Source organism: Phyllostomus hastatus, unplaced genomic scaffold, assembly GCF_019186645.2.
Source record: "Phyllostomus hastatus isolate PE091 unplaced genomic scaffold, TTU_PhHast_1.1 phas_contig_1162, whole genome shotgun sequence".
Lineage (NCBI taxonomy): Eukaryota > Metazoa > Chordata > Mammalia > Chiroptera > Phyllostomidae > Phyllostomus > Phyllostomus hastatus.
In genome coordinates this window covers 8,017,524-8,041,144 of record NW_025333537.1, presented here as the reverse complement: position 1 = coordinate 8,041,144, position 23,621 = coordinate 8,017,524, and the positions used below count along the sequence as shown (strand labels likewise).

Here is a 23,621-nt window from a genome sequence, read left to right as displayed (position 1 = left end):
AGGGATGTGGGACCAGCCCACTCTATGTCTCCGCCCCTCCTACCAGTCTGGATGGATGTGGTTTCTTTAATTCCCTAGCTGTCAGACTTCCATTCAACTCAATTTCTGACGGTTCTGAGTGATGGTTGTTTTCCGTTTTGGTTGTAATTTTTGTAATTTTGATGTGGTTGTGGGAGGAAGCAAGCCAGGTCAGCCTCTACCGCCATCTTGACCGGAAGTCTCCCCCTGCGTTGATCAAAATAACGTTAAATAACATAACAAGTGGCAGAAACCATGGGAGTGGTGAGTGGGTGACCGAAGTTCCAGAACGCAGGCCTGGCCTCAAGCAGCCCTGGGCCCCTCCCCTCATCGGTTTCTGCTGATACCACCCACTCAAGGGTGCATGGGTTTGCTGGTTCTTCTTGAGCTCAGAATGGGGGCTCGAGTTTCGTACATTTCCCTCCTTTTCAAAACCAAAACACAGTGACTAGGACCTCACCGAGTGGAGGGGCCCAAGACCGGAAAGTTGCACACGCATCTGGAGAGCGCTCAGAGTCGAGGCCCGAGGGGTCGGGGTGTGCCTTCCCTGCTCCCTGCTGTCAGCTGCACCGCCCGGGTCAGGCCGCTTCCGAACAGCGGCAGACCCTTTGCTCAGGTGGAGCTGCACGCAGAACCCCAGCATCCTGGGCGCTGGGCTTCGCCTCGTCCCCGTTTCCTCCTGATGCACCTCCAGGGAGCCCAGGGATTCCAGGAGCCCACTGGAAGCCCCATCACCGGAAGGGAAGGAAGGGCTGACACATTGCAATTGGATAGCAGTCTGGCAGGGGCCGACGGTGGGACAGACACCTCTGCGGGGCGTGAGGGCAGCGAGTCGGCTGCTCTCTTGGCACAAACACTTTGCATTTTAAACATGTAGGATGTTGAAACTTTCTAGACCTTTTCATAAAAAATTAGTTCCCTCCCTCTCTGCTTTCATTTGCCTTTACCCCCTCCCATTTTAGTAGACATGGGCCAGAAATACCTCTTTCCTCCTGACTAGACTGAAAGAGAGGCAACAGCCGGAGTGTGATGGTAAGGGGCCACTGACTCCAGGCCATGGCGTCTGGGAAGACACTTGGGAGCGGTGGAGACTAGGGCAGCCTGCAGCCTCTGCCATCTAACGGTGCTACAGCTCAGTTCTCCAAGACACTCAGGCCCAGCATGTCTAAACGAGGTGTTTCCAGAGAAGGCAGGAAGCTGGATTTCTGTGGGTGGCCCCTGATTTTTGTCAATGCCAACAATGAATTTTAAAAAGCTACATTATTCGACTACCTGGGCACCAAATCAAGCCGATGCGAGGCTGCTGGTTTCCGATCCTGGGACGCCTGAGCTTTCACAGAGCTGGATGGGGGAGAAGTTGTGGGCAAAGGGCCCATCCCAGGGCAGGGGCTGAAGCCCTGTCCCTCCTGGCGTTCTCTGCCTGCCCCGCATTCCCCGTGAGCCATCCTAGTGGGTGAGGTGGCCGTCGTGGCCATGGCAGCTTCCGGGCCGGCCCCCCATGGAGGCTGAAGGAAGGCGTGGTTACGGGCGGACCCACCCAGCCTGCGTGCTCCCCTCACGGAAATGACGTTTGCAGACACGGACGTGCGCACAGCCAACAGCGCTGCATAAAATGAGGTTTATTTATAGGGTATGGTTTAAAGTGGTTTTTAATTTTGAAAAACTGTTCAAACCATAATGACAGGGCCTCCCTGTCCCAGTGGCTTTCCGGCCTGGATGCGGAGTGGGGCAGGAGGGCTCATTTCTTGCCCTTGGCCGCCTTCTTGCCCTTGGCCTTCTCCTTGCCCTTGGCCTTGCCTTTGCCGCGCTTCTTCTTCTTGGACTTGAGCATGGAGCGGACCAGGTAGCCCTTCCACACGGCCTGGATGAGCGTGGCGGCCCGCACCATGCGCATCAGCTCCTGCTCGTCCTCCATGCGCTTCTTGGAGTTGATCTCCCGCTCCTCCCGGATCTGGGCGAACTCCTCCACCAGCACGTCGTGCCTCTGCTTCAGCTCGTCCAGCTGGGCCCGCTCCTCCTTGTGGATGATGTCCAGCTCCTCGTACTCTTCCTGGAGGGGGTCAAGGGGTCACCAGGAGTCGGGCCTGCCCTCCGCCTCCACCGCACACACTCCCACGCTTCCCAAAGGGGCTTCCGCCCCCGCAGTGCCGCCGGCACTAAAACCTTCCTGCCTCCGAGGCCCGGAGGAGAGTGGGAGAGGTGGTGGGATCCACCCTGGCTCCAGGCGGGAGCCAAGCGAAATAATTCTGGGAATGGCTGGGGAAAAAACACAGCTTGTGGGTAGGCCAGAGGGAGCGGCGACCCCGGCGCAGCGGCGCCTGGACAGGATTCCCTTTCCGGCTCTCATTGTTCCTCCTCTGAAACGTGGGGACTGCTCCGAACCCGGGGGGGGGGCCGGGGTGGGGGCTGTTGCCAGGATTAAATGACAGGATGGCCACAGTGCCTGGGTGCCGTGCCAGGCACACGTGAGGACACAGAAAATGCTGCCGCTGAGGCCGCCCGATTCACAAAGGGACGGCGAGTCGCACTTGCTCCGGCAACCGGGGCCCGCGGTTCTTCCTTATGCCTGCCGGCAGCCTCCCTTCCGCCGGCGTTTGCCAAGCGTCCACCAGAAGCGAAGCCCGTTCAGAGGACGCCGAGTTGACCAGGCAGGCACCCCCGTCACTGGGACCGGAGAAACGAGAGCACGGCCTCCGAGGTGTCCCCTCCCCGGGGCGCGCATGCTCAGCCAGCCCGCCCCCACCCGACGCGCCCTTCCCGGAGCGGCGCGCCGGACTCGGGCCCACGCACAGGCTGGCGTCCCCTCCGCTGCTCACCAGGCTTCCTTTCCCTGGCCCCGAAGCCCAGGCCGTGGGCCACCGAGAGGGTCGCAGAGTTTGGGGGAGGGTTTGAGGACACGCCTTATCGTAGGCTGCCACCCCCTGAGCACTTCCTCCGGGCCAGACTCATGCCGAGCACAGGCACTTGGTGCTTCGTGGCACCCCCGCGGAGGCCCCGGTGCGGGTGTGACCGCCTCTGCAGGTCGTGTGCGGGGGAAAGGGCTCAAAAAGGTCAAGCCCCTTGCTGAAGGTCACACAGCTGGTAAGTGACACCGGAGAAGAACCTCCGACTGATAGTGGGGCCTCTCTTCTCTGCCGTGTCCAAGAGCCTGCCTGAGCAGCGAAGAGGGACAGGCAAGCTGGTGTCTGAGTCGGGGTTGGGGGGGGTGGCTGAGCCCTGGCCTGGGTGCCGGCAAGAGCTGAGCCGGGGAGGCGCGGACAGTGTGCGATGTGGACACTAGGTGGAGCCGGGATCCTCGGGCCCACTGTCGAGCCCTCCTCAGTGGCTCAGCTTCTGGATCCTTCCTTCCCCACCTCTCCCCTCGCCGCCCAGACTAGACAAACCCTTGAGCCTGAGGCAGGGGCAGGGGAGGGCCTGCTGTGGGCCGGTGTTCCAAGGCCTCTCCCGGGAGGCCCAGAACTTGGCTGGGACCAGGCACCACCCTGGGGCCTCCCCTCCCATCCCCCCATTCCTAGAGGATCTTGGGAAACACACTGGAGAGAGACTTGTGCAGCGACAATACCTGCTTTTCACCCATCTCCGAATCGTATTTCTGGATCCAGTTCTCAATTTCCGTCTCCACTTTATACTTCTTCTAAAAAATAAAAAATAAAAAACCTCCTCTTAGCCGTGGTTTGTCGGACTAGTATCAGCAATAAACGATACCGAGCACAGTCTGCGTCGGCCGGCCCTGTGGTGGGTGCTGTGTGTGCCTTGCCTGTGAGTCCACGCGGGAGGGGCAGGCTCCCCTCCATGTCCCACACGAGGACACTGCGGATCAGCGCGCTAACGCACAGTCTCAAGGCCACAAGGCCACAAGGCCACAGAGCTGATGAGTGGCAGAGCTGGATTTGCAGTCGGCAGTCTGGCCCCGGCGCATTCTAAGCAGAGGGAGCAGCAGATGCAGAGGGCCCGTGGTGGGAACACGCCTGCGGTGTCTGAAGGAGAGAACTGGAGTGGGTGTGGCTGGAAGGAAGGGGCTGAGCGGAGGCGGGGTCTCGGCAAGGCCCCAGGGGAAGTTGTGATGCAGGGGGAGGGGAAGCCTTTGGGTGCATTTAGAGGCACTGGAGGGTCGCTGCGGCCTAGCTTTGCTTTTAAAAGATCAGCTCCAGTCCACACAATGGAGTGTTACTCAGCCTTTAAAGGAACGAAGTGCCGATACGTGTTACCACGTGGATGAGCCCTGGAACCGTGATGCTGAGTGAGAGCAGCCAGCCACAAAGGCCATGTAGGCTGTGGTTCCTTTTGTGTGAAGTGTCCAGAACAGGCTAATCCATAGAGACAGAAAGCAGATTAGTGGCTGTCAGGGGCTGGAGGGTGGGGGCAGGGGGGGGAACCACTTAATGGGTGAGGCCTTTTATTTTGAGGTGATGAAAGTGTTTGGGAACACGGAGGTGGTGGCTGCACAACAGTGAGTGCACCAAGCGCTCCCGAACCGTTCGCTTTAAAGCGGTTCATTCTATGCTACGTGAATTTCACCTGAATTTAAAAAGGATAATAAACCAGCTTCCTAATCCTGCAGAGCAGGGGTTCTTAGCTTGGGCACCATGGACGGGCTGGCATCGGGGGGAGGGGCCTGGGACCCCCCAGGATTGTTCACTGGTGTGCACATGCACCGTGACTTTTTTATGGGAGAGAGGCCCCCAGCTTCCATCGGAGGCTCGAAAGAGTCGTGACGATAAATGGAACCGGGAACCAGTGTTACAGAGAGGGGTCCCTCGTGGGGAAAGGGGCTGAGAAGCAGGCGGCGCCCGGGGCCTGGCTCCTGGCCAGACGGCGGAGAAGGCAGGTGGGGAGACGGCGCTCACTGAGCACCCACCTGCTCACTGAGCACCCACCCGCTCCGCACCAGCCCTCTGCCTGCCGTCTCCCTTAGCCCCCAGAGTAATCCGTTCAGACCCGTTGACTGCTTTCCTCGTAAAGATGTGAAAACAGAGGCTCAGAGGGAGCGGACTGGCCCGCGGTTCGCGTGTTCCTGCAGTTCCTTTGCACGGTTCCGGACAAGGTGGGTCTCACCGCCCCCGACAGGCCGGGTGGAGTTGGGGGACTTGCCCGATATCACAGAGCGGGTGGGCGGCAGCACAGGACCCCCGTCTCTCTGCCCCTGGGCCTGTGTGCCGCCCCCTCCCGCCTCCCAAGGGACGCTGGCCCCACCCTGGGCTCCCTGGGCGGCTGGGGCAGCCCTGCCCTCCTCGCTGGACCCCCCTGCTCCCTGTCCCCTCCCCAGCGGCCCCACCGTCCCCTCCTGCCCGCTCCCCAGGGCACCTTCCGCAGCGCCTGCTCCGCCTCCCGGTTCTCCATGGTCAGGTTGTGGAACTGCGACCGCAGCTGCAGGATGTCCTGCTGGATCTTGGCCACCCGGGCCTGGGAGGCCCGGAAGTCCGCCTTCTGCTGCTTCTCGGCCTCCCGCTTGGTGCGGTAGAGGCTGTTCTCCGAGAACTTGAGCACCTGGTGCAGCTGGTGCTTCAGTTCCTGGATCTCGGCGTTCTCCTTCTCCACCTGGGGCAGGAAGGGGGGCTCCGTTAGTGCCTCCATGGCCACGGGTCGCCACAGGGAGAAGGCGGCCGTCACGGCGACACCACCTCGCTGGTCCCACCACAGCCCCGACGGGCGGGCGCAGGGAGCGCCTGAGTCCAGGCGAGGAAGCGCAGGCTGAAGGGGGTCAGTCAGGTCGTCCGTCCGGGGCGGTGCCACTGAGCTGGCGTTGGAGGCCAGGTCTGTCTGTGACCCAGAGCTGGGGTCTCGGCCCCCGCCCTCTATTTCCCGGCACGAGTGAGGGGCACAGGCACGCAGGGTGAGGCCACAGGAGGGGCTGGGGACAGCAGCCATCCCCCTGCTTGAGGTGCCCAGCAGGCAGAGACACAGCATGATGCCCGAAGGTGCAAGACCGCGGCCACGCTTCCTGGAGGGCCTGGCTTGTCCCCTGCCCTCAGACGGTTCAGAAACAGGAACGAGGGAGGAGGACAGGGCTGTGTTGTGTACAGACCCGCCAGAGGCTGACCACCTGGAGCCTCGCGCGGACCCCCTGGGGCTGGGGCTGGCCGTGGGGCTCCGGGGGCGTCTGGGCTCACTCCCCACACACGGGGAGCGGGGAGGGAAGGGGCGGCTGTTGGGCAAGCTTATCCTGGGGCAAGGCTTCCTGCCCCGGGGCGGGCTTCCGGAGCAGGTGTGTCGTCGGCTTTCCTGGTGGGCTCCGTGACATGCCTGCCTGGGGCTGCCCCTCATGTCACACCCAGCTCCAGGGGCACAATGTGATTTGTGTGCTTAGCAAACATGGGATTTGACCCCAGGTCTGTCCTACTTGGAAGCCCCAAGCTGGCTCCACCACCTGAGTGGGACCAGTAAAACCGCTTGGGGCTCTGTCCCTGTCCCCAGGTGACACCCCTCCCACCTGTGGTGGCCTGCCCTGACCGCGCAGCCAGGAGCCTGCCTCCTCCCCATTTTCCAAATAGTGGCTGTGCCCCTCCTTTTGTGCCTGGCTCACTGGGGACACAACGGAGGGCCAGAAGGGACAAGGCCCCTGTCCTCTTGTGGGGGAGCCAGACCCAAATCAAATGACCAAATAACCATACTGACGTTTATCGACAAACTCTGATGCACGCCCTGTAGGATAAGACCAGTGACAGCACCAGGAAGGGCACCGCCTGAGCTGGTGCGCGGGGCGGGGTGGCACGCTGCTGCACGGGGCCTCGCCCGCTCATTTCTCACGGCGACGGGCATCCAAGTGCCCGTGGCAGCGCCGGCCAGCTGTCCCCCGGGATCTGCTCTCCCTGGAGAGGCTGTGCCGCAGAGTGTTCTGCCGAAAACCCGGGCCCAGCTGCAGACCAACCGGTCCCAGCGTCTCTTGCTTCTGGGTGTGGCTGAGAACAGTACTGTGTGCTATTTCCAGGTTTCTTCCCTAGAGGGCAGCACCCTCCCGCTCTTCCCTCCTTCCTGTGGGCTGGGCCAGTGGCCCTGTGATGGGGGAAAAGCTGGAACGGCCTTTAGGTCCACAGGTAGAAGTCCCCTGGGGCACAGGAGAGAAGTCAGGTGGAAGGAGCCCGGACCCCGATGATGTTACGAAAGCAGGGCTTCCTTCCGTGCCAGCTCTTAGACGGAAATACATTTCCGTCTCCACAAAGCCACCATGGTTTGGGTCTCTCTGTTTTAGCAGCGCAACCTGTACTCATACGCCATCTGGCAGAGACTTGGGAAGGCTTTTAGTGAGGAGATAGAGGTAAAGCATAATACAGTTGACCCCCGAACAACACAGGGGTTAGGGGTGTTGATCCTCTGCTTGAAAATTCACATATAACTTTTCAGTCCCCCCGAACCTTAATTCTAATAGCCCACTACCGACCAGAAGCCTTACTAGTAACATCGTCCGTTGACACATGTTTCGTATGCTACGTGTATTACCTACTGCACTCGTACGATGGATGCAGTCAGCTACAGAAAAGACAACGCTACTCAGAGAACCCTGAGGAGGAGAAAACGCACGCACAGTATTTGTGGAAGGAAATCCACGCACACGCGGACCCTGTGCGGTCCAAAGCTGGGTTGTTCCCAGGCCAACTGCCCCTCATATGTGTCCCGAAATGGTTATTATGAGGTTGCGATCATTTTCCTTCTTACGAATTTTCCTGGAGCTTCCGCCCCTCCCGCCTGCCCCTTGCCCTGAGGACAGAGACCACCTCCCCTGATTAGGCCTCAGGTCCTGTATGAGCCCCCCCACCACCCATCTCTCTAGACCCATCTCTGCCCCTTCCCTCTGGCTCACCGGCACTTCTCAGGTTCCTGACCCCGCCAGGCCTGGGCCCCTCTCAGGACCTAGGCACGCACACCGCCCTCCCCCTTGGGCAGGGGTCTGCCAAGGAAGGCCCACAGGCCAAATCCCGCTGGAGGCCTGCATTTGCAAACGAAGCTTTACTGAAACACAGCTCTGCTCGCGGCTGCTCTCGCGCTGTCGCGGCAGAGTTGAGTTCAGCAGCTGCACCCGAGACGGCCCGGCCTCTGAGGCCCAAACTCTCTGCTCTCCAGCCCTTTGCAGAGAAAGCGTGCCTGCCCTGGCCTGGAAGCTTCCTCCCTCTCCCACCTGCCTGGCTCAGCCCCTCTCATCCTTCGTGTCTTGGTTCCGCCTTCCTTGACCCTTCCAGTCTGAGATCACCATTCCTGTAACTCTCCCTCGCAGCGCCTTATGCTTACCCTTCACTGCGTGTCTCAAGACCATAATTAAATCAGCTCTTTGAGAACCACCTTCCTTACTATGAACTCTGTGAAGCAGGGCCACGTGTGTTTGTTTATATAAGACCTGGCACCTAGTAAGCACTCAAAACCACATTTGTGGAATAAATGAATGAACACGTCTACTTAAATCCCTGGGTGATTTAAAAAGCTTCGGGCTCCTTCCGTAACTTGACCAACCCTGCAAACGGTACCTCTGCGTTTCTGTCCTTCAGTCTCGCCGCCAGTTCTTCCTCCAGGGCATCGATGGCTTCCTGGTTACTTCTGTTCTGCTTGGTGACATCCTGCAGGAACTGAGCCTTGTCTCTGGCTTCCATGGGACCGGTGAGCAGCTTCTCAAACAGGAAACCCCGCAGCTCCACCAGGCTGTCGATGAAGGTCTGGGCTCCCGCGCTTCTGGCCACCGTCCGCATCTGCAGGAGCCCGGCCGCCTGCGGGTTGCTGAGCAGGAGCCTCAGGACGTCCCTGGTGGATGCTTTGATCTGCTCCATCAGCGGCGGGAGGTGGGATTTCTGCTGCTCGAGGGACAGGAGGTGCTCTCGGATCCACGGCTCGTCCTCAAACTCTTCCTCCCGCACCCGCCGCTGCTCCTCCTGCAGGAAGCTGACCCTGTCCAGGAGGTCCTTGCAGAGGTCTTTGTGCTCTCTCACGGCCCTCGCGGTGTCCTTTCCCAGCATGCCCTCCAGGTCTTCACTGTCGGACGTCACATAGGACAGGAGGGTCACCAGCTGCACCTTGTGGATGGTCTCGTCCAGTACGGACATGATCCTCTTGGTCTCGATCGTGGTGAGTTTGGTCTTAGAGGGGACCAAGGCTTTCAGCGGGGAGGTTGGCTTTTTGGACGGCTCTGTCATCAGCCTCATTCTGTTCACGTCAAGGCCTTGGTAGACAGCACCCATGGAGAGGATGTCTGAAGCCATTGTGCGATCGGCCTTCTCTGTCTCCGTCCACCCCGGGAGATCGAGATGTTGGCAGACTAGACGGGTCTCCTGCTTGCAGTGTCCCTAGATATTCTGAAAAAGGAAGGAGTAGGTAGTTGGTGGAGCTACGCAGGCCCCGGTGTGGCTGGTTTGGCCAAAGCAACCACACATTTGGTATTGAGGGCTCACCTCAGGCACTTGGCAGATTTGTGCAGAACCTCTCACTGAAAGCAGTTTGGAGCTTTGGGTCGGGGCTGCCGGGGTAGGGAGGCCAAGTGCGGAGGTGGGTCTCGGGCACGTGCGTCAGGCAGGGACCCACCAGGAATGCTGACTTCGTTCTAAGTCTTTAGATATAGGTGGTGGAAGACTTGACAGGCCAGCAGGGGCAAGGTGAAGTGCACCGCCCCCCCCCCAAATTGTTGGTGGCAGGAAGCCACCTCAGGAGGAGGAGGTGGTGAGCTTTGGGATCACGGTCACCAAGGGGACCGCTGGAGCCACAGCCAGTTCCTGTGGCCACTGCCAGAAACACCGCCAGTGCAAGGAGGGGAGAAACACTCTGGTTTCTCCCTCCTTCCCACCCTCCATCCGTACACCGGGGCCTCGCATTGGTCAAAGGCAGTGAGGAACCAACCGACAAGGGGGCCTGGGCAGTGCAGCCTGCTGCAGAGCAGAGCGGGGGTGGAGCGAGCAGGGCTGGCCCCCGCACAGCACTCCTGCACCGGCTCTTTGCACGCCCCCAACTGGGGACCTGGCCTGCAACCCAGGCATGTGCCCTGACTGGGAATCGAACCAGAGATCTTTCAGTTCGCATTCAATCCACTGAGCCACACTGGCCGGAGCTAAGTGTGGATTTTAAAACTCAGAGTGGGATGAACAATGCCTTGGAAATACAATCTTTTACATTGCATCCAAGATTGTATTCTGGAAGGTGAAATCCAAATGACGTGGATAGTTTAGTCAATAGCATTGTATCAATGTTAATTTCTTAGTTTGGACACACACACCGCGGTTAGTGGTTATGTGAGACGTTAACAGCAGGGGGAGCCGAATGAAGGGCACACGGGCATTCTGTACTCTGCAACTTTTCTGTAGAGCTACAACTGTGACAAAATAAGAAGCCCTTTTAAACGGCTGCTTCAGAGAAACCTGCGGGGCAATCTGAAACCCATAACTTACACTGCCTACACGGCATGACGGCTGAGAGAACTGTCTCTGCGGCAGCCCCGCGTGGGCTCACATCCTTCCTGGGGGTCCTGGAGCTGGTTATCTAAAATGCCCCTAAGCCTGGGCTGCGTCGGCCATAGGACGGGGATCTTCAGATTCAGTGGGACATTTCGGCCCAGAGCCTGGACATTGTGAGTGCTCAGTAAACAATAACCAACGTCATTAGCCCAGGGAAACTGAAATCCCAAGTGCAGGCCTGCAGTGATCGCCCAGCCTGAGTCTCTGGGGCCCGGAGGTGTCCAATGACCGCTGACCGCCCAGGATGGGCCGGGCTCCCGGTACAGCGCGTCTAAGACGGTGCCCACCACGTGCCTGCCCACCCCTCGCCCTGCTCCTTCTTCATCCTCCATCTTGATGACCAGCTATCCATCCTAGTTGCAAAAGCCAGAAACCTGAGTGACACCCTTCAGTCTTCCTCACCCCCCACATCCGATCTGCCACTCAACTCTGCCCGTGTTCTCTCCTTGATGGCTCCCACTCCCCGTCCTTCCTCCTGGGCAGCTTCTCTGCCAGGAAGGGCCTGGTAATCTCTCACTTAGATGATTCAAGGGCTCCTTCACTGGTCTGCTTACATCTGCTCCTGCTCCCTGCAATAAAGATCACCCCCAGAGTCCTCTGCTCTGGTCTTTATTGAGCCCCTGGGGATATGAAGGAGCTGCAAGGGACGGTTCCTGGCCTCCCGGAGTTTATAACCTAGTTCGGGACATAAAACCCTTCATGCTTTCGTGAAGGGTCAATGAGTAGCAGAGGAAGGGAATAAGTTGTAGTCACGGAACAGGTGGAGATGACGGCCTATCCACACCGGAGTGGGGACTTTATCTTGTAGGAGAGATCACAGGGAAAGCGGACGAGATAAAGTTAGATCTGTCTCACGATGATTCCTAGGGAAAGGCCTGGGGGCAGGCAGATAAGCTGAGCTACTGGAAACCTTCTACCTCAGGGCCTTTGTACCTCCTGTCTCTTTTCCCTGAAATGCACCTCTCTCCCTCTTTCTTGCCAAATTCGTTCCTTGCACTCGGATCTCAGTTCAAGTGCCACTTCTTCCAGGAAGACCTCCCTGGGCTTCCAGCCGTGGTTGAGTTCTCCTGACAGGTTCTCGTGATGCTAAGCCCCCCCCGGGGGGGGGGCAGGCACCCTCCCCCATCCCGAGCTCCACCCGTCCCTCCTGCTTGCCCACAAGGTAGAGGCTGGGAGCACCTCACGCTCACCTCCTCAGCCCCTGTACAGCGGAGGGCGGCTACAGACGCAGTTCAAACCAATGAAAATCCAAAGGAGGAAGAACCATCAGGACCTGGGGAATGAAAGACAGTGTTGAGTGTGGGTGACCGGGAGAGAATGCTGGGGCACCGGTCACTAGGGAAATGGGCAGAGGAAGTTCGGAAGGGAGGACAAAGAGCTCTGTTTAAAGCCCACGGAGTTCCAGCTAGAGCGGACAGTGGACAGGACGTCCCGGCCTTCCCAGAATCCATTTCCTCTTTGTCGGGTGATTGCGCGCGCCCCAGTCCCCCTTTGAGAAACTCATCCTCTCCCCCACTGCATGCCGTCTTGGTGGGGCCTGCTGTCTCCCCCCTGGGAATTCTGAAGAGGGACCCCTCAGTGGGAGATGGGGGGGACAGACGCATGCCAGTGGCAGGTTCCAGGACAGCCTGCTATGGAGAACCCCAGAACCTCCCCCCAGCCACTCAGTTGCTGTTCTCGCTGAGGCCTGGCCTGTCAGCAATTCCATCACCATCCTGTTTAGCCGGGTCCTTTCCGGTGCTTACAATCAAAGAACCCCAGCTGATATACGTAGTCTAGGCAACTGACAACACAAGATGGGGGCGGGGGGGGGCGGCTCCTGGGAGACGGTGGGGGTGGAGATATAAATGCAAGGGAGGAGGAAGTGATCTCTGAAGACACAACAAGAGATCTTCAGTTCTCCAAACAGAAGAGCGAACGGAGCCTAGGGGACCGAGTCACAGAAACGCCCGCAGTGGCTCAGAACAGGGACGAAAGGGAGCGAGACCAGGTGCAGAGGCTGCTGTGTCCCGTGGCCGGGCAGACCGGGTCCCGGATCGGAAGCCGGGAGCCGAGTCCTGAGTCCAGCCGGCATCTCCTTCATTCCCACCCAGGCCTGCTCTTCTCCAGCCTCGTGAGCTCCACGCGGGCTTGTCCTGAAAATAGCGTTCCGTGGACAGCCACGGACCGTGCTCTCTGAGGATGAAGGATCTTTGCCCCCGGCCACAGGATGAATGTGACCAAAGTGTTCAATGCATGCACTTCTCCCGTTGTCCCCCGAAGCTCCCAGGCATAAATCAAAACGCCCGAATTCTTCAGGGATGGCGGCTGGAAATGCAACGTTGTATGAAATGTTTCCAATTTGCTTTCAGCCAAATTACCTCTTATGCTTTAAAGGGCAAACTTGTTTTCTTTGATTATGATGACGCCCATCAGCTCCTGACAGCTCATTTGGGTGAACAAGAAAACGCCCGTGGAACTCGGTTTGGGGGAAAACGCGTCTGACTCTGATGACAAAAATCACTGGAAAATCTCTTTTCCTTGAATTCTAATATGATCATTTCATGTCCCCTTTAACGCCACCAACCTTAATATTTAAATCATTTCCAACTCCAGCCTCTCCTTTGAAAATTCCTGCCCTGAGAGTTGAAGCAAGATTGTTAATGGTTGGGGAACTTTAATTGGATCTTCCCTTTATTTGTCATTAATTCTGCTGATGAACTTTATAAATGGAAATATATCTTTATCATGCAAATTATGCCTCGTCTTCATTCAAGTTGGGCTGGTTGGATATTTTATTACTTTCACTCTCTGAACATTTTGAAGGGAAAAAAAGCATTGAGGTAAATTATATTTTTCCCCCTTGGGAGAAAAAAGAGGAAGAAAATCTAGCCTTACAAATCTCCGGGTGCATGGAGAAGTCAGCAGGTTTTAAGGAAACTGGAGTGTGTGTGTGGATATATGGGGGGAGGGAGCTCACTTTAAGGAATGTCATTTTATTTTATTTTTTTAAGATTTTATTTATTTATTTTTAGAGACAAGGGAAGAGAGGGAGAAGAAGATGTAGAGAAACAGCTATGTGTGGCTGCCTCACATGGCCCCCACTGGGGACCTGGCCTGCAACCCAGGCATGTGCCGTGACTGGGAATTGAACCCTCAACCCTTTGGTTCGCAGCCCGCTCTCAACCCACTGAGCTACACCAGCCGGGGCAGGGGTGTCATTTTCACATTAGCTAAGTTTTGAGAACATACTGTGTGCCAAACACTAAACTCTTTATGTGAATTGACTCCTTTATCCCTCACAAAAACCCTCGTGCGGGAGGAGCTGTCATTGCCTCCATGTTGTAGGTGAGAGGATGGAGGCAGAGAGAGGTTTGATGTTTGCATTCGTCCAGAGCTAGTAAGTGGTGGAGCTGGGAGTTCAGCCCGGGCGGTCTGTCCAGGAACCACTGCTCCGTCCAGTCTCCCAGTTTTAAGATTGACTTCCCAGGGGGACTCAGTAGAGTGACTCTTTGCTGGTCCCATTTCAATGAGTCCTGCTGACTAGGGGCTCAGAGAACAGACTTGCTGAAGATCCAGTTTTCCTCTGGCTGGTGTAGCTCAGTGGATTGAGCACCGGCCTGTGAACCAAAGGATCACAGGTTTGATTCCCAGTCAGGGCATATGCCTGGGTTGCAGGCCAGGTCGCTAGTAGGGGGCATATGAGAGGCAACCGCACACTGATGTTTCTCTCCCTCTTTCTCTATCTCTTCCCCTCTCTAAAAAGAAATAAAATATGCATTAAAAAAAAGATCCAGTTCCTACAGCAGCCAGTCTACTTAACAACTACAAATACAAATATTTGTATTTGTTTTATATCTGTAAGTGTACACACACACGCACACATGACTTGATCTTTCTGCTACCACACAGGGTTCCTACCGGTGTTGTGTTCCCATGGGGACACCCGGCATCAGACACAGCTACCACAACAGAGCTGTCACCCCATCCCTTTCTCCTTGAGAAAAGCTTCTCAGAGCGCGGTGAGTGAGAGGAGCAACTGAATGGTGGTAGGGGGAGCTTCCAACGTCTCTCACTGATTTGTTTATTTTCAGTCCATCATGCATGCAGACTTTGGCACTCATTCTCATCTAACTACCAAGACGCACTTCGTAACTGATCACGACGCAGGGGTCACAGGGCAGCGTGACACCACACCACAGGGGTCAGGAGAGAGGCCTCCGTGAGGGTTAGCTCTAGTCCAGTGTTGCCCGGCTTGCCACCTCTGTGATTTCTGCCGAATCTGTAGGCCAAGTCGTGCTATTATCAACTTAACTTTCTAAAGTATACATACTTTCATTCGTAAGTACTTTTCATTAAAAAGGAAACTTTGTATCTCCTCTGTAACTGCAAAATCTGGATCACTTTCCTGAAGTGGAAGATAACCATGCCTGCATCCTGGTATTACTCCATTCTAGCGAGATACTATTACCCAGGAACAATGAGTCCAAGACCAGATCTCCGCTGTCAAAAAGCAAGGTTAGCGAGTGGCAGGGAGATGCTAAAGACGTGCTAATGGATTACTAATGTCAAGAAGGAGAGAGGGATCAGAACTACTGATCCCAAGAATGTGAAAATGACAATGAGAAAATGTTAGGAACAACTGCACGGCACAAATTGATGATCTAGATGAAACGGACCATTTCTTTGAAGGCACAATCTACCAAAAACTCATACGTGGAGAAACAGAGAACCCAAATGGGCCTACATCTATTAAAAAATTGAATCGACAGTTAACAACCTCCCCAAACAGAAAGCACCAGGCCTAGATAATTTCACTGGTGAAGTGTACCAAGTATTTAAAGAAGAAATCATACCAATTCTCCACAATCTCTTCTATAAAACAGCAGAATATCTCCTAATCGATCCTGTGAAATTAGCGTTCCTGTGATACCAAAACAGACAAAGACATCAGGAGAAAGGACAGTGCAGATGGATACATCTCACGAACACAGATGCAAAACTCAACAACATGTTCTCAAAGTGAGGTGACAGGCAGAAGCTGTGCCTTGGAAGCTGCAGGAACCTTCCGTTTGGCCCCGGGAAGCTCCCGTGGCCTGCAAACCACACATCTAGCTCGATGCGCTTTCTCTGAGCCTTCCAGGGAAGACAGGGGCTGGAAAGGGGCAGAAAATGCGGGATGAAGGCTGCCGTCACAAGTGTCTGTCCCACGGTAGGTGCTCAGTACGAGGAGACGGCACACCCAGAACCCCCAATGGGCCCGTTCCCTCACTGAGCGGTGATGGCACAACGGGGCGATGTTGTTTCACACATTAGGGGAGGCCCCAGCTAGAACCAGAAAGAGCGTCACACTTCAGCAGTGGGCCAAGGCGTGGCCTAGGAGTGGTTTCCCATCCCCGTACTCAGGGCTTGGAATTTTAAAATAAAAGATTTAAAACCAACTTGGTTTCATTTTCAGGGTTTAGCTGTATTTTTGCTGTTGCCGCCTTTGAACCCTTCCCCAGCCCTCTCTTGTCCTTTGCGAGAACCTGCATTTTGTGGGTTATATTGGGTTTCCAGACGAGCCCTAGCCTGGGAGAGCCCTAGCCTGGGACTGCAGCGGGTGCACGCTGGGGGTGTGAACAGGCGGGATCTCCACAGTTGCGGGGGCTCGGTGGCCACGCCTCCAACGTCATCCAGGGCTTCGGAGACGGAGGACACTGAGTGGTGACCGAGGTTGGGAGGGAATGTGCTCCCGGGTGACAGACAGATTTCTAAAACGCTGGTGACAGTGAACATCTCTCTGCCAGCCACTGGCCACAGCTCTAGCCCCGAGCAAATGCACTTGACCTTCTGGGCCCTCATCTCTGACGTGGAAGAAAAAATACGTGAGCCTGTTGCACAAGGACTAACTTTCTGGGTGCTGGTGGCAGACGAATTTGGAGGTCGAGCTCAGGGCCTCCCCGAGATACAGAGAGATCTGATCAGATCACGGGGAGGCAGGAGGCCGGAGGAGGAGGAATTCGCGGAGGCAATGGAAACAGCCTAGGGCGGGATTGGCTGAGCGGCGGAATGCCTCCGGAGCGCGTGGGATTGTGGGACAGAAGATTCGGTATAAAAGAAGGGCTCTTGGACTCTTGCGCTCTTGGGCGGCCTGGAGCTTGGGCTCTCTTTGGCTTCTTCCTGGAGGATGGCTGGGAGATCGTGCTGCGGCGGCCTGCTTTCCCAGCAGAAGGTATTTGGGATGGGAAGGAACTCCGGGTGCAGCCCCGGGGCTGGGCCGGCCTGCGGGTGGACGGCAGGGTTATTCTTCCGCAGTTCTAGAGGGGACGACCTCTGAGGCAGAAGCCTGCCGTCCTGGAATTGTGCAGCTTTTGTATCTTATATTATTCTCGTTTGTTCTACCTATAGAAATAAGATAATTAAAACTAACAGGGGAAATGCTAGAGAACTCAGGTGTTGAAGAGTTTAGCTTTAATGGATGGTGTTTAAGTGATTAGAGCTGTAACTAAAGAGTTAAAGAGTTTAAAGAGTTTAGCCTTAATTGATAGGCTTAAGTGACGAAGGCAGGTGGAAAGCTGTTATTCCAAAATTGTGGAGCTTTTGCATAAAGACTCCATCCCTATATCACCAAAACGTTTCCCTAGAGGCTGGCGGCGGGCAGCAGGACCCCCGACCCCACTTGCTGTTCGGTTACCCCCAGTTCCGCACTGTGTGGCCTTAGGCAGCCAGTCCTCTCCCAGCTTTGGCGTCTCATCTGCAAAATGGGGACAGTCGGGGGATCCACAGCTGCTAGAACTGCTGTCAGTAGGAAATAAAGTCCAAGTTTAATCACGTTTAGCTCCAGGAACAACTAGAAAGGACACACGGAGAAAACCAAGGGGGGGGGGGAGGGGGGAATCAGGGGAGCGAGGCGAGAATGGCTAGGGTTTGGGGGGAAGTGGTGGTGGGTTAATGCAGACAACTGTATTTGAACAACAGTGAAATAATTAAAAATGAACAAAAATAATTTCTAGCTTTGGTCACTTTTATTCTGACCTCAAAAATGATGGAATTTAATGTTAACATTTGAATACTTAAGTTAAAAGGTAATATTTTCCCTTAAAACAGTGTATATGTTTTTGTGAGAAGGGTTTATAAAGGGGCAAAATGGAACCACTCTGTACTACTTTTGACTATTTCTGGTTTTAATCTTTCTGGTTTCTGCATTACTCGTGTTTTCCTGTGAGTGACAGGAGAACAAAAATTCATTAAACTACTCACCAGTTTGCTCCTTCTTAACGAATTAGTTCATCAGAATTTTAAATTCCCCTTTCTGTTACCCGGTCGCTTTAGAAGTGTTTATTTCTAGGTACAGCCAACTGTGGATAGTAGCCTTTTGGCTGCAGACAAAAGAAAGAATTTCCTAGTAACGAATTTAGAGTTCTTCTAACATAAATTTCCCCTACTTAAACAATATTGAAGTCGTCACCTTATAAAGTGCAAACCACTGGCTTTTCCTGGGTGACAGATTATGTTGAATCAGTGTCTTTTTTATGTTTCTTTTGTATCCTCACCCGAGGACATTTTTCTCACTGCGTTTAGAGAGACAGCAAGGGAGAGAGGAAAACGTCGATGTGGCAGGGAAACACCAACTGGCTGCCTCGCGTGGGCTCCCTGACGGGGAATCGAATTTGCGCTCTTTCGGTTAAGGGACGACCCGCTAACCAATGGAGCCACCATGGCCAGGGCAGGAAGTGCCTTTTTTAAACCGAGGGTTGTGCCCCTTTAGTGAATGAAATCAATTTGCCAGCTAAAAATAAATGAAAGAGAATGGACACCATTAGAGTGTGTGGCATGCAGTAAGTACTCATTTATAATTAAATAGGTGTCTGCTGGGTTGAGGAGGAAAATAAGTGCCTTTCTTTGGTTTGTGGTTAAAAAACAACCTGTGTTTGAAAGCCCTTGTGTTGAGGGCGTTAGATTGGTTGTAGAATATAACCCGCTGCTAGTATTTGAGGGCTAAGTTCAAAGAGATACTTTATCTTGATTCCTCTGTATTTCAAACGATCCTGATTTGTAGTCACTTTTGTTTTCAGTTCCACTATCTAGGACCCGAAGGGAAAAGCGGTGTGTGTGTGTGTGTGTGTGTGTGTGTGTATCATTTGCCTTGCATGAAAATACCAATCTAGAACAGGGTTTCTCAACTGCCACCCTAATGACATTTTGGATCAAATAATTCTCTGTTGTGGGGGCTGTCCTGAGCATTGTAGGGTGTATGGCAGGATCCTTGACCTCCACCTACTGAATGCTGTTAGCAGCCTTCTCCCCCTACCAGTTTCTTGCCAAATGTCCCTGCGGAGGTGGGAGTGTGGGCTGGGGGTGCCCCTGGTCTAGAGAATTACTGGTCTGGATCACAGTGGCCTTGCTCTGCTATAAAACTCCTGGCCTCTCCATCCCATGTCTAGTGCTCCACCCAGGTTCCAAGGAAGGCCTCTCCAAGTCTGGCCCAGCTATATCTGACAAGCTGACATCTGTGCCATCTAAGGCCACCATCAGCCCTGGCCTGGTGGTAGCTCAGTTGGTTAGAGTGTCATCCTGATACACCAAGGTTGCAGGTTCAATCCCCAGCCAGGGTACCTACAAGAATCAGCCAATGAATGCATCAGTAAATGGAACAACAAATTGACGTTTCTCTCTCTCTCTCGCTATCATCAATCAATGAATAAATGAAGCCACCATCAGTTACAGAGTCAAGATCAGCGTCACAAGCTGGTGTTAGGAGACCTGGGTGCATGACTCACCCCTGTCAGTGGCTCTGGGAATAAGTCTGGACAAGTCCCTTATCTCTCTGGCACCTGGTGATACACCTGTCCTAGCTACATCAAAGGGAGCTGGGTGGAGGAGGGATAATTTGATACATGGGAAAGCCCTTACGTGAGTTAAAAGCCCTCTTCAAAGGGAAGTAGTATAATAAGTTCAGGCGTGACTCAGGTGGTACATCGGCATCATTGCCCTGAGCTCTTGTCTTCTAGGGAAAAAGAAAGTGTGTGGGGACATCTAGCAACTGAGCTAGGGAAAGAAGGCTAACCCCTTTCATACAATTTCCCCCTGAAAAACAAGTGACACTGGCTAACTGGCATTTATGTTGGACCACATGTACCTGGAATGTGCTCCAGAGGGACACCCTGCTCAGAGCCAGGGCAGAGCTCTGTCCGGGATGCCCTGGGCAGCCCGGTCCAGCTCGGTCCAGCCCGGAGGTGGGGAGATTGATGCCGTGGCCCTGCAGCTTCTGTTACAGCTGCTTTCGAACAAAAGGCTTTCATAGTGGCGGCTGACGTCTGGGAAAGGGAACAGAGGGCTAGGTTCTTGCTTTCTGCTGACAGTGTTTTTATATTCAGACAGGACAGGGGCAGTGACCTCAAAACTCACGGCTTCTCACCCTTGACTTCCCCACCACTTTCTGTCCTTGGCCTGGTTATCTTAGTAATGATTCTCACTTCCTCTTGAACACCTTTCAGAGGGACTAAGGGATCAGAAAGTCTCCCTGATTTGATTGGTTGGAAAATGCAGACATCACAGCTGCCCTCATTGCTTTTTGAGGAGGGGATTTGTTGACCTCACTCCATCATCCTGGAGGTGAATCTCTGCAGGTGTAATTTTACATTTACCTACATATTAGTATTTAGACAAGTTCCACAAGGGGAGGAATGAAGTTTCTTCGGTGGATTAGTTGGCACTCAGCAAATACTTGTTGAATATATGAATATTTAAGATATGGAAAGAGATAGTTCGCCCTGGCTGGTGTAGCTCAGTGGATTGAGCGTGGGCTGGGAACCAAAGTGTCCCAGGTTCGATTCCCAGTCAGGGTACATTCCTGGGTTGCAGGCCATAACCCCCAGCAACCGCACATTGATGTTTCTCTCTCTCTCTATCTCCCTCCCTTCCCTCTCTAAAAAATAAATAAATAAAATATTAAAAAAAAGAGATAGTTCGGTTGGAGTAATTGTAAGCAGGAAGAGTCGAGGACAGATGTGTTTTTTTGGGGGAGAATGCTACTTTTCACTGAACCCTTACTGTGTTCCTCAGCTCCATGCCAAGCTCTCCTTTGCCTGACCTCATTTAATCCTCGCAACAAACTCTGTGTCTTAAGTATATGAATGAAATCCCATTTTAAGGGCAGGGAATGGGAATTAAGTTTTAAACTTATCACAAAAGGCAAAAATTGGCATAATCAAAATGACTAATTGGAACACTCATTCAATTGAGAAGCCTTTCGTTGCCTACTTACCCTGGAATAGATGGCCATTTGGTGAAATGGTGGAGGACTGAGAAACTATCCTCTTACCCCCCGCCCTTACGTTGGACTTGAAATTACTAGTTAGCTACGATGTGACTCCACTTTTTAGGGATGAGAAAGCGGGACCAAGAAGATGATACGCGGAGGGGCAGTACAGGAAGGGACAGCGAAGATGTCCAGTGGTCCTTGCAGGCGGGGGCTGAAGAGCAGGGACCTGGGGCGGGACGGGACCGCCGTGGGGGCTACTGATTACTCAGAGAGTCAAAGGATGGCAGGCTAGAGGTCATTCCACAGCTCCCCCTCCCATCCCCAGCCCTTCCCCTGGTCACTCACCTGCTCTGAGGGATCCAGGTTTCTCTACCCGATTACCTTTGGTGGTACCTGCGTTGCTAGGTTACCCGCCAATCTCAGAAGGCGGGACTCCGAGCCTGACTGATTTGCCTTTTAGACATTCAATGCCGCTGAGCTCCTCCCACTTCCCGTCTCTGACCAATCAGAGACACCATCTCTCTGACTCTCCACCAATTGAAAGATCCGGACTGACTCTGAGTTGGGCTGAAAGAGTAAGGCGGGGAAGATGGGAGAGTAGAGGGGCGGAGCCTCTTAGTCCCTCCCCTTCCCTAGGAGGCGGGCTGGGAGTCCTGCACCCGCAGCGGGCGAGAACTGTGGAAGGACTTGAGAGTGGGCCAATCAGAACTCATCATGGCAGCCAAACTAACGAATAGGCTTCAGCTAAGGGGGAACAGGGCGGGGACAGAGGGGTGAGGGGACGGTAGGCGGTAGATGAGAGAGCTGGCGCAGCTGCCGTGGTGGCAGCGGCTGAAGTGGCGGCAGCAGCGGCAGTGGTGGTGGCTGCAACATCTTCAGGCTCGGGGTCTCGACGGCAGCGCCACCAGCAGACTGGGCTGCACGGTGCCGAGCCCGGCGCGCGGTCCGGGTTGCAGGGGCGAGTGTAAGAATTTAAGGGGTGCAAGGGATGGCCTGAGGAGAGGGCAGGGGTCAGGGGTCAAAGGGCATGGAGTAAGAGTAAGGGGTTGCCGCTAGCTACTGGAGTGTGGGCAGCGAGGGCAGGGCGGGCGCAGAGGGACTGCGAGGAAGTCACCGCGCGCTTCTCTCCCTCTAGTCCAGGCCGGGACTTTGCACCCTCTTTCCTCGTCCTCGGCTCTCTGGGGCGACCCCCTCTCCGGGGCCCAGACCTGGCTCGGGTGCACGTGGAGGGCGGGCATGCCAGCACTTCTCTCCGTACCCACCCCCCTCCTTCCTCACTTGCTCTCCGCCTTGGCGCCCTCAGGAGACTCCACTCGCGCCGGTCAGGCGGCTGGAGCAGACAGCGTGACGACCGCGGGCCCTCCCCTGGGACCTGTCCCTAGGGGTGACCCGTCCCTTCTGTGCGCTCTCTAGAGCGAGCAGCACAGCCCCGCGTGCAAGGAGTGCGCTGGGCTGGGACCCCTGAGCCCTGCACTGTGTGCCCTTGGGCAGGTCCCTTCCCGCCCCGGACCTCGCTGTCCCCGCCGAAGAAGGATGGGCTGGAATGAATTCAGGCTGCAGAACTGGTTCTGGGAGGGGGAGCAGGGTTAGGGTTACGCCGGAGGCCAGGGATCGGGCATTTCTGAATTCAGACTGCCTGGGTCGGAACCTGGGCTCCGCGGCTTCCCAGAGGTGCACTTCCAAGAGGCAGGCAGAGCGAACACCTCCCAGCCTCAGTTTTCTCATCTGCGAAGTGGGTGTTTCTCAACAGCAGCGCCCCTGTGCCTTGTGGGGCGTTTAGCAGCAAACCTGGCCTCTACCTCCTAGCACCCCCGTCACCTCTGGAGAATTGTTACAATGGAAAATGTCCACACAGTGCTAGTGTCCCCTGGGAAGGGGACAAGATCACCCCCAGGTGAGAGCCGTGAGCTAAGACAATGCATGCAAGGAAATAGTCATATATTAAATAGTTAAAATAAAACCCATTAGCCTTTATGATTATAATGATAAAAATAGGAAACCTTGATGAGTTGAGGGGGTGAGTCAATTCTCCCGCCTTCAAAACAAATACAGGAGAGAATGGCAAAATGTTTTTAATTGTCAAAACTGAGTGAAAGTTACTAGGAAGTTCATTTACATATTCTCTCTACTTTTGAGTATGTTTGGAAATCTCTGTGGTAAAAAAAAAGTTCAGCCAAAAAAAACAAAAAACAACAACCACAAAATAAATAAAACCTAATTCTTAAGACAGCCAAATGGTAATGTCTCATTTGGGATTTCCTCTTCTGCCTCCCTGGTATTGAGATTTGAAAGCAAAAGAAATCCCCGGATCTGGAGGAAACATAAAAAATCTCACAGGAAGTTCGCCGCGCAGAGAGCTACAGGCTTAGCAGCCAGCAGACCAGTTCTCACTTGTAACTGCCTTGTTTTAAGAAGAGACATTGACGCCCAGGGACCTGCTTGGGATTATTCCGATGATTCGTGAAAGAAGTAAATTGCAGGGTTGCCGTTCCGTGAGTCAAGTGTGGAGGCAAAGTTGACTGAGCCCAGAAAGCCTGGGCTTGAGGAAAGGACCTGCTGCTGGTTTCAAGTTCAAAGGTCTGCCATCAGATCTGCTGAGCGCTGGCTTTTCTCTGGGTCCTCCCCAGCGGAAATGGGAATGTGTATAAATAGGAACTCGCTACAGGCTCGCGCTGAGTGTTTTAAATCGGGGACTTGGGACACGCGGCCTTTTGCTGGGTGACTGAGAGCAGAGGATACTAAGGGCCAGTGTCGGTGACCTGTCGCACTAACTCTTTACAGGTCGTGGGAGCATAGCGCTGCCCAAATAAATCCCCGGCCTTGCACTTGGGGGAGTTGTAGCCTGGGGCTGGAGTCAGATTGCAAGGTTCAGCTTTCTTCCTGGACGTTCTTGGGCAAGTTACCCAACCTCTCTGAGCTTAAAGTCTCCCCCTCTGTAACGGGGTGTACCAATC

At 54.7% G+C, this 23,621-nt stretch overlaps 2 protein-coding genes across 3 annotated transcripts in view; one reads left to right on the top strand and one right to left on the bottom strand.

Moving 5' to 3' along the window:
* Positions 1-1,619: 1,619 nt before the first annotated feature.
* Positions 1,620-21,093, bottom strand: IQCD (IQ motif containing D). Its single transcript, XM_045843989.1, has 6 exons — positions 21,013-21,093; positions 11,633-11,715; positions 8,475-9,293; positions 5,323-5,556; positions 3,581-3,652; positions 1,620-2,068 (listed from the first exon to the last, which is right to left on the bottom strand). Exons 3-6 carry the CDS (start codon positions 9,198-9,200, stop codon positions 1,757-1,759), a joined length of 1,344 nt encoding a protein of 447 aa, XP_045699945.1. The 5' UTR covers positions 9,201-9,293; positions 11,633-11,715; positions 21,013-21,093; the 3' UTR covers positions 1,620-1,756.
* A 358-nt stretch (positions 21,094-21,451) lies between these two features.
* Positions 21,452-23,621, top strand: part of TPCN1 (two pore segment channel 1) — a 50,642-nt gene continuing 48,472 nt past the window's right edge. For both annotated transcript variants that reach the window (XM_045842479.1, XM_045842470.1), the window contains exon 1: positions 21,452-21,631. The gene's annotated coding sequence lies outside the window, so the exon portion shown is untranslated. The remainder of the gene's footprint in view (positions 21,632-23,621) is intronic.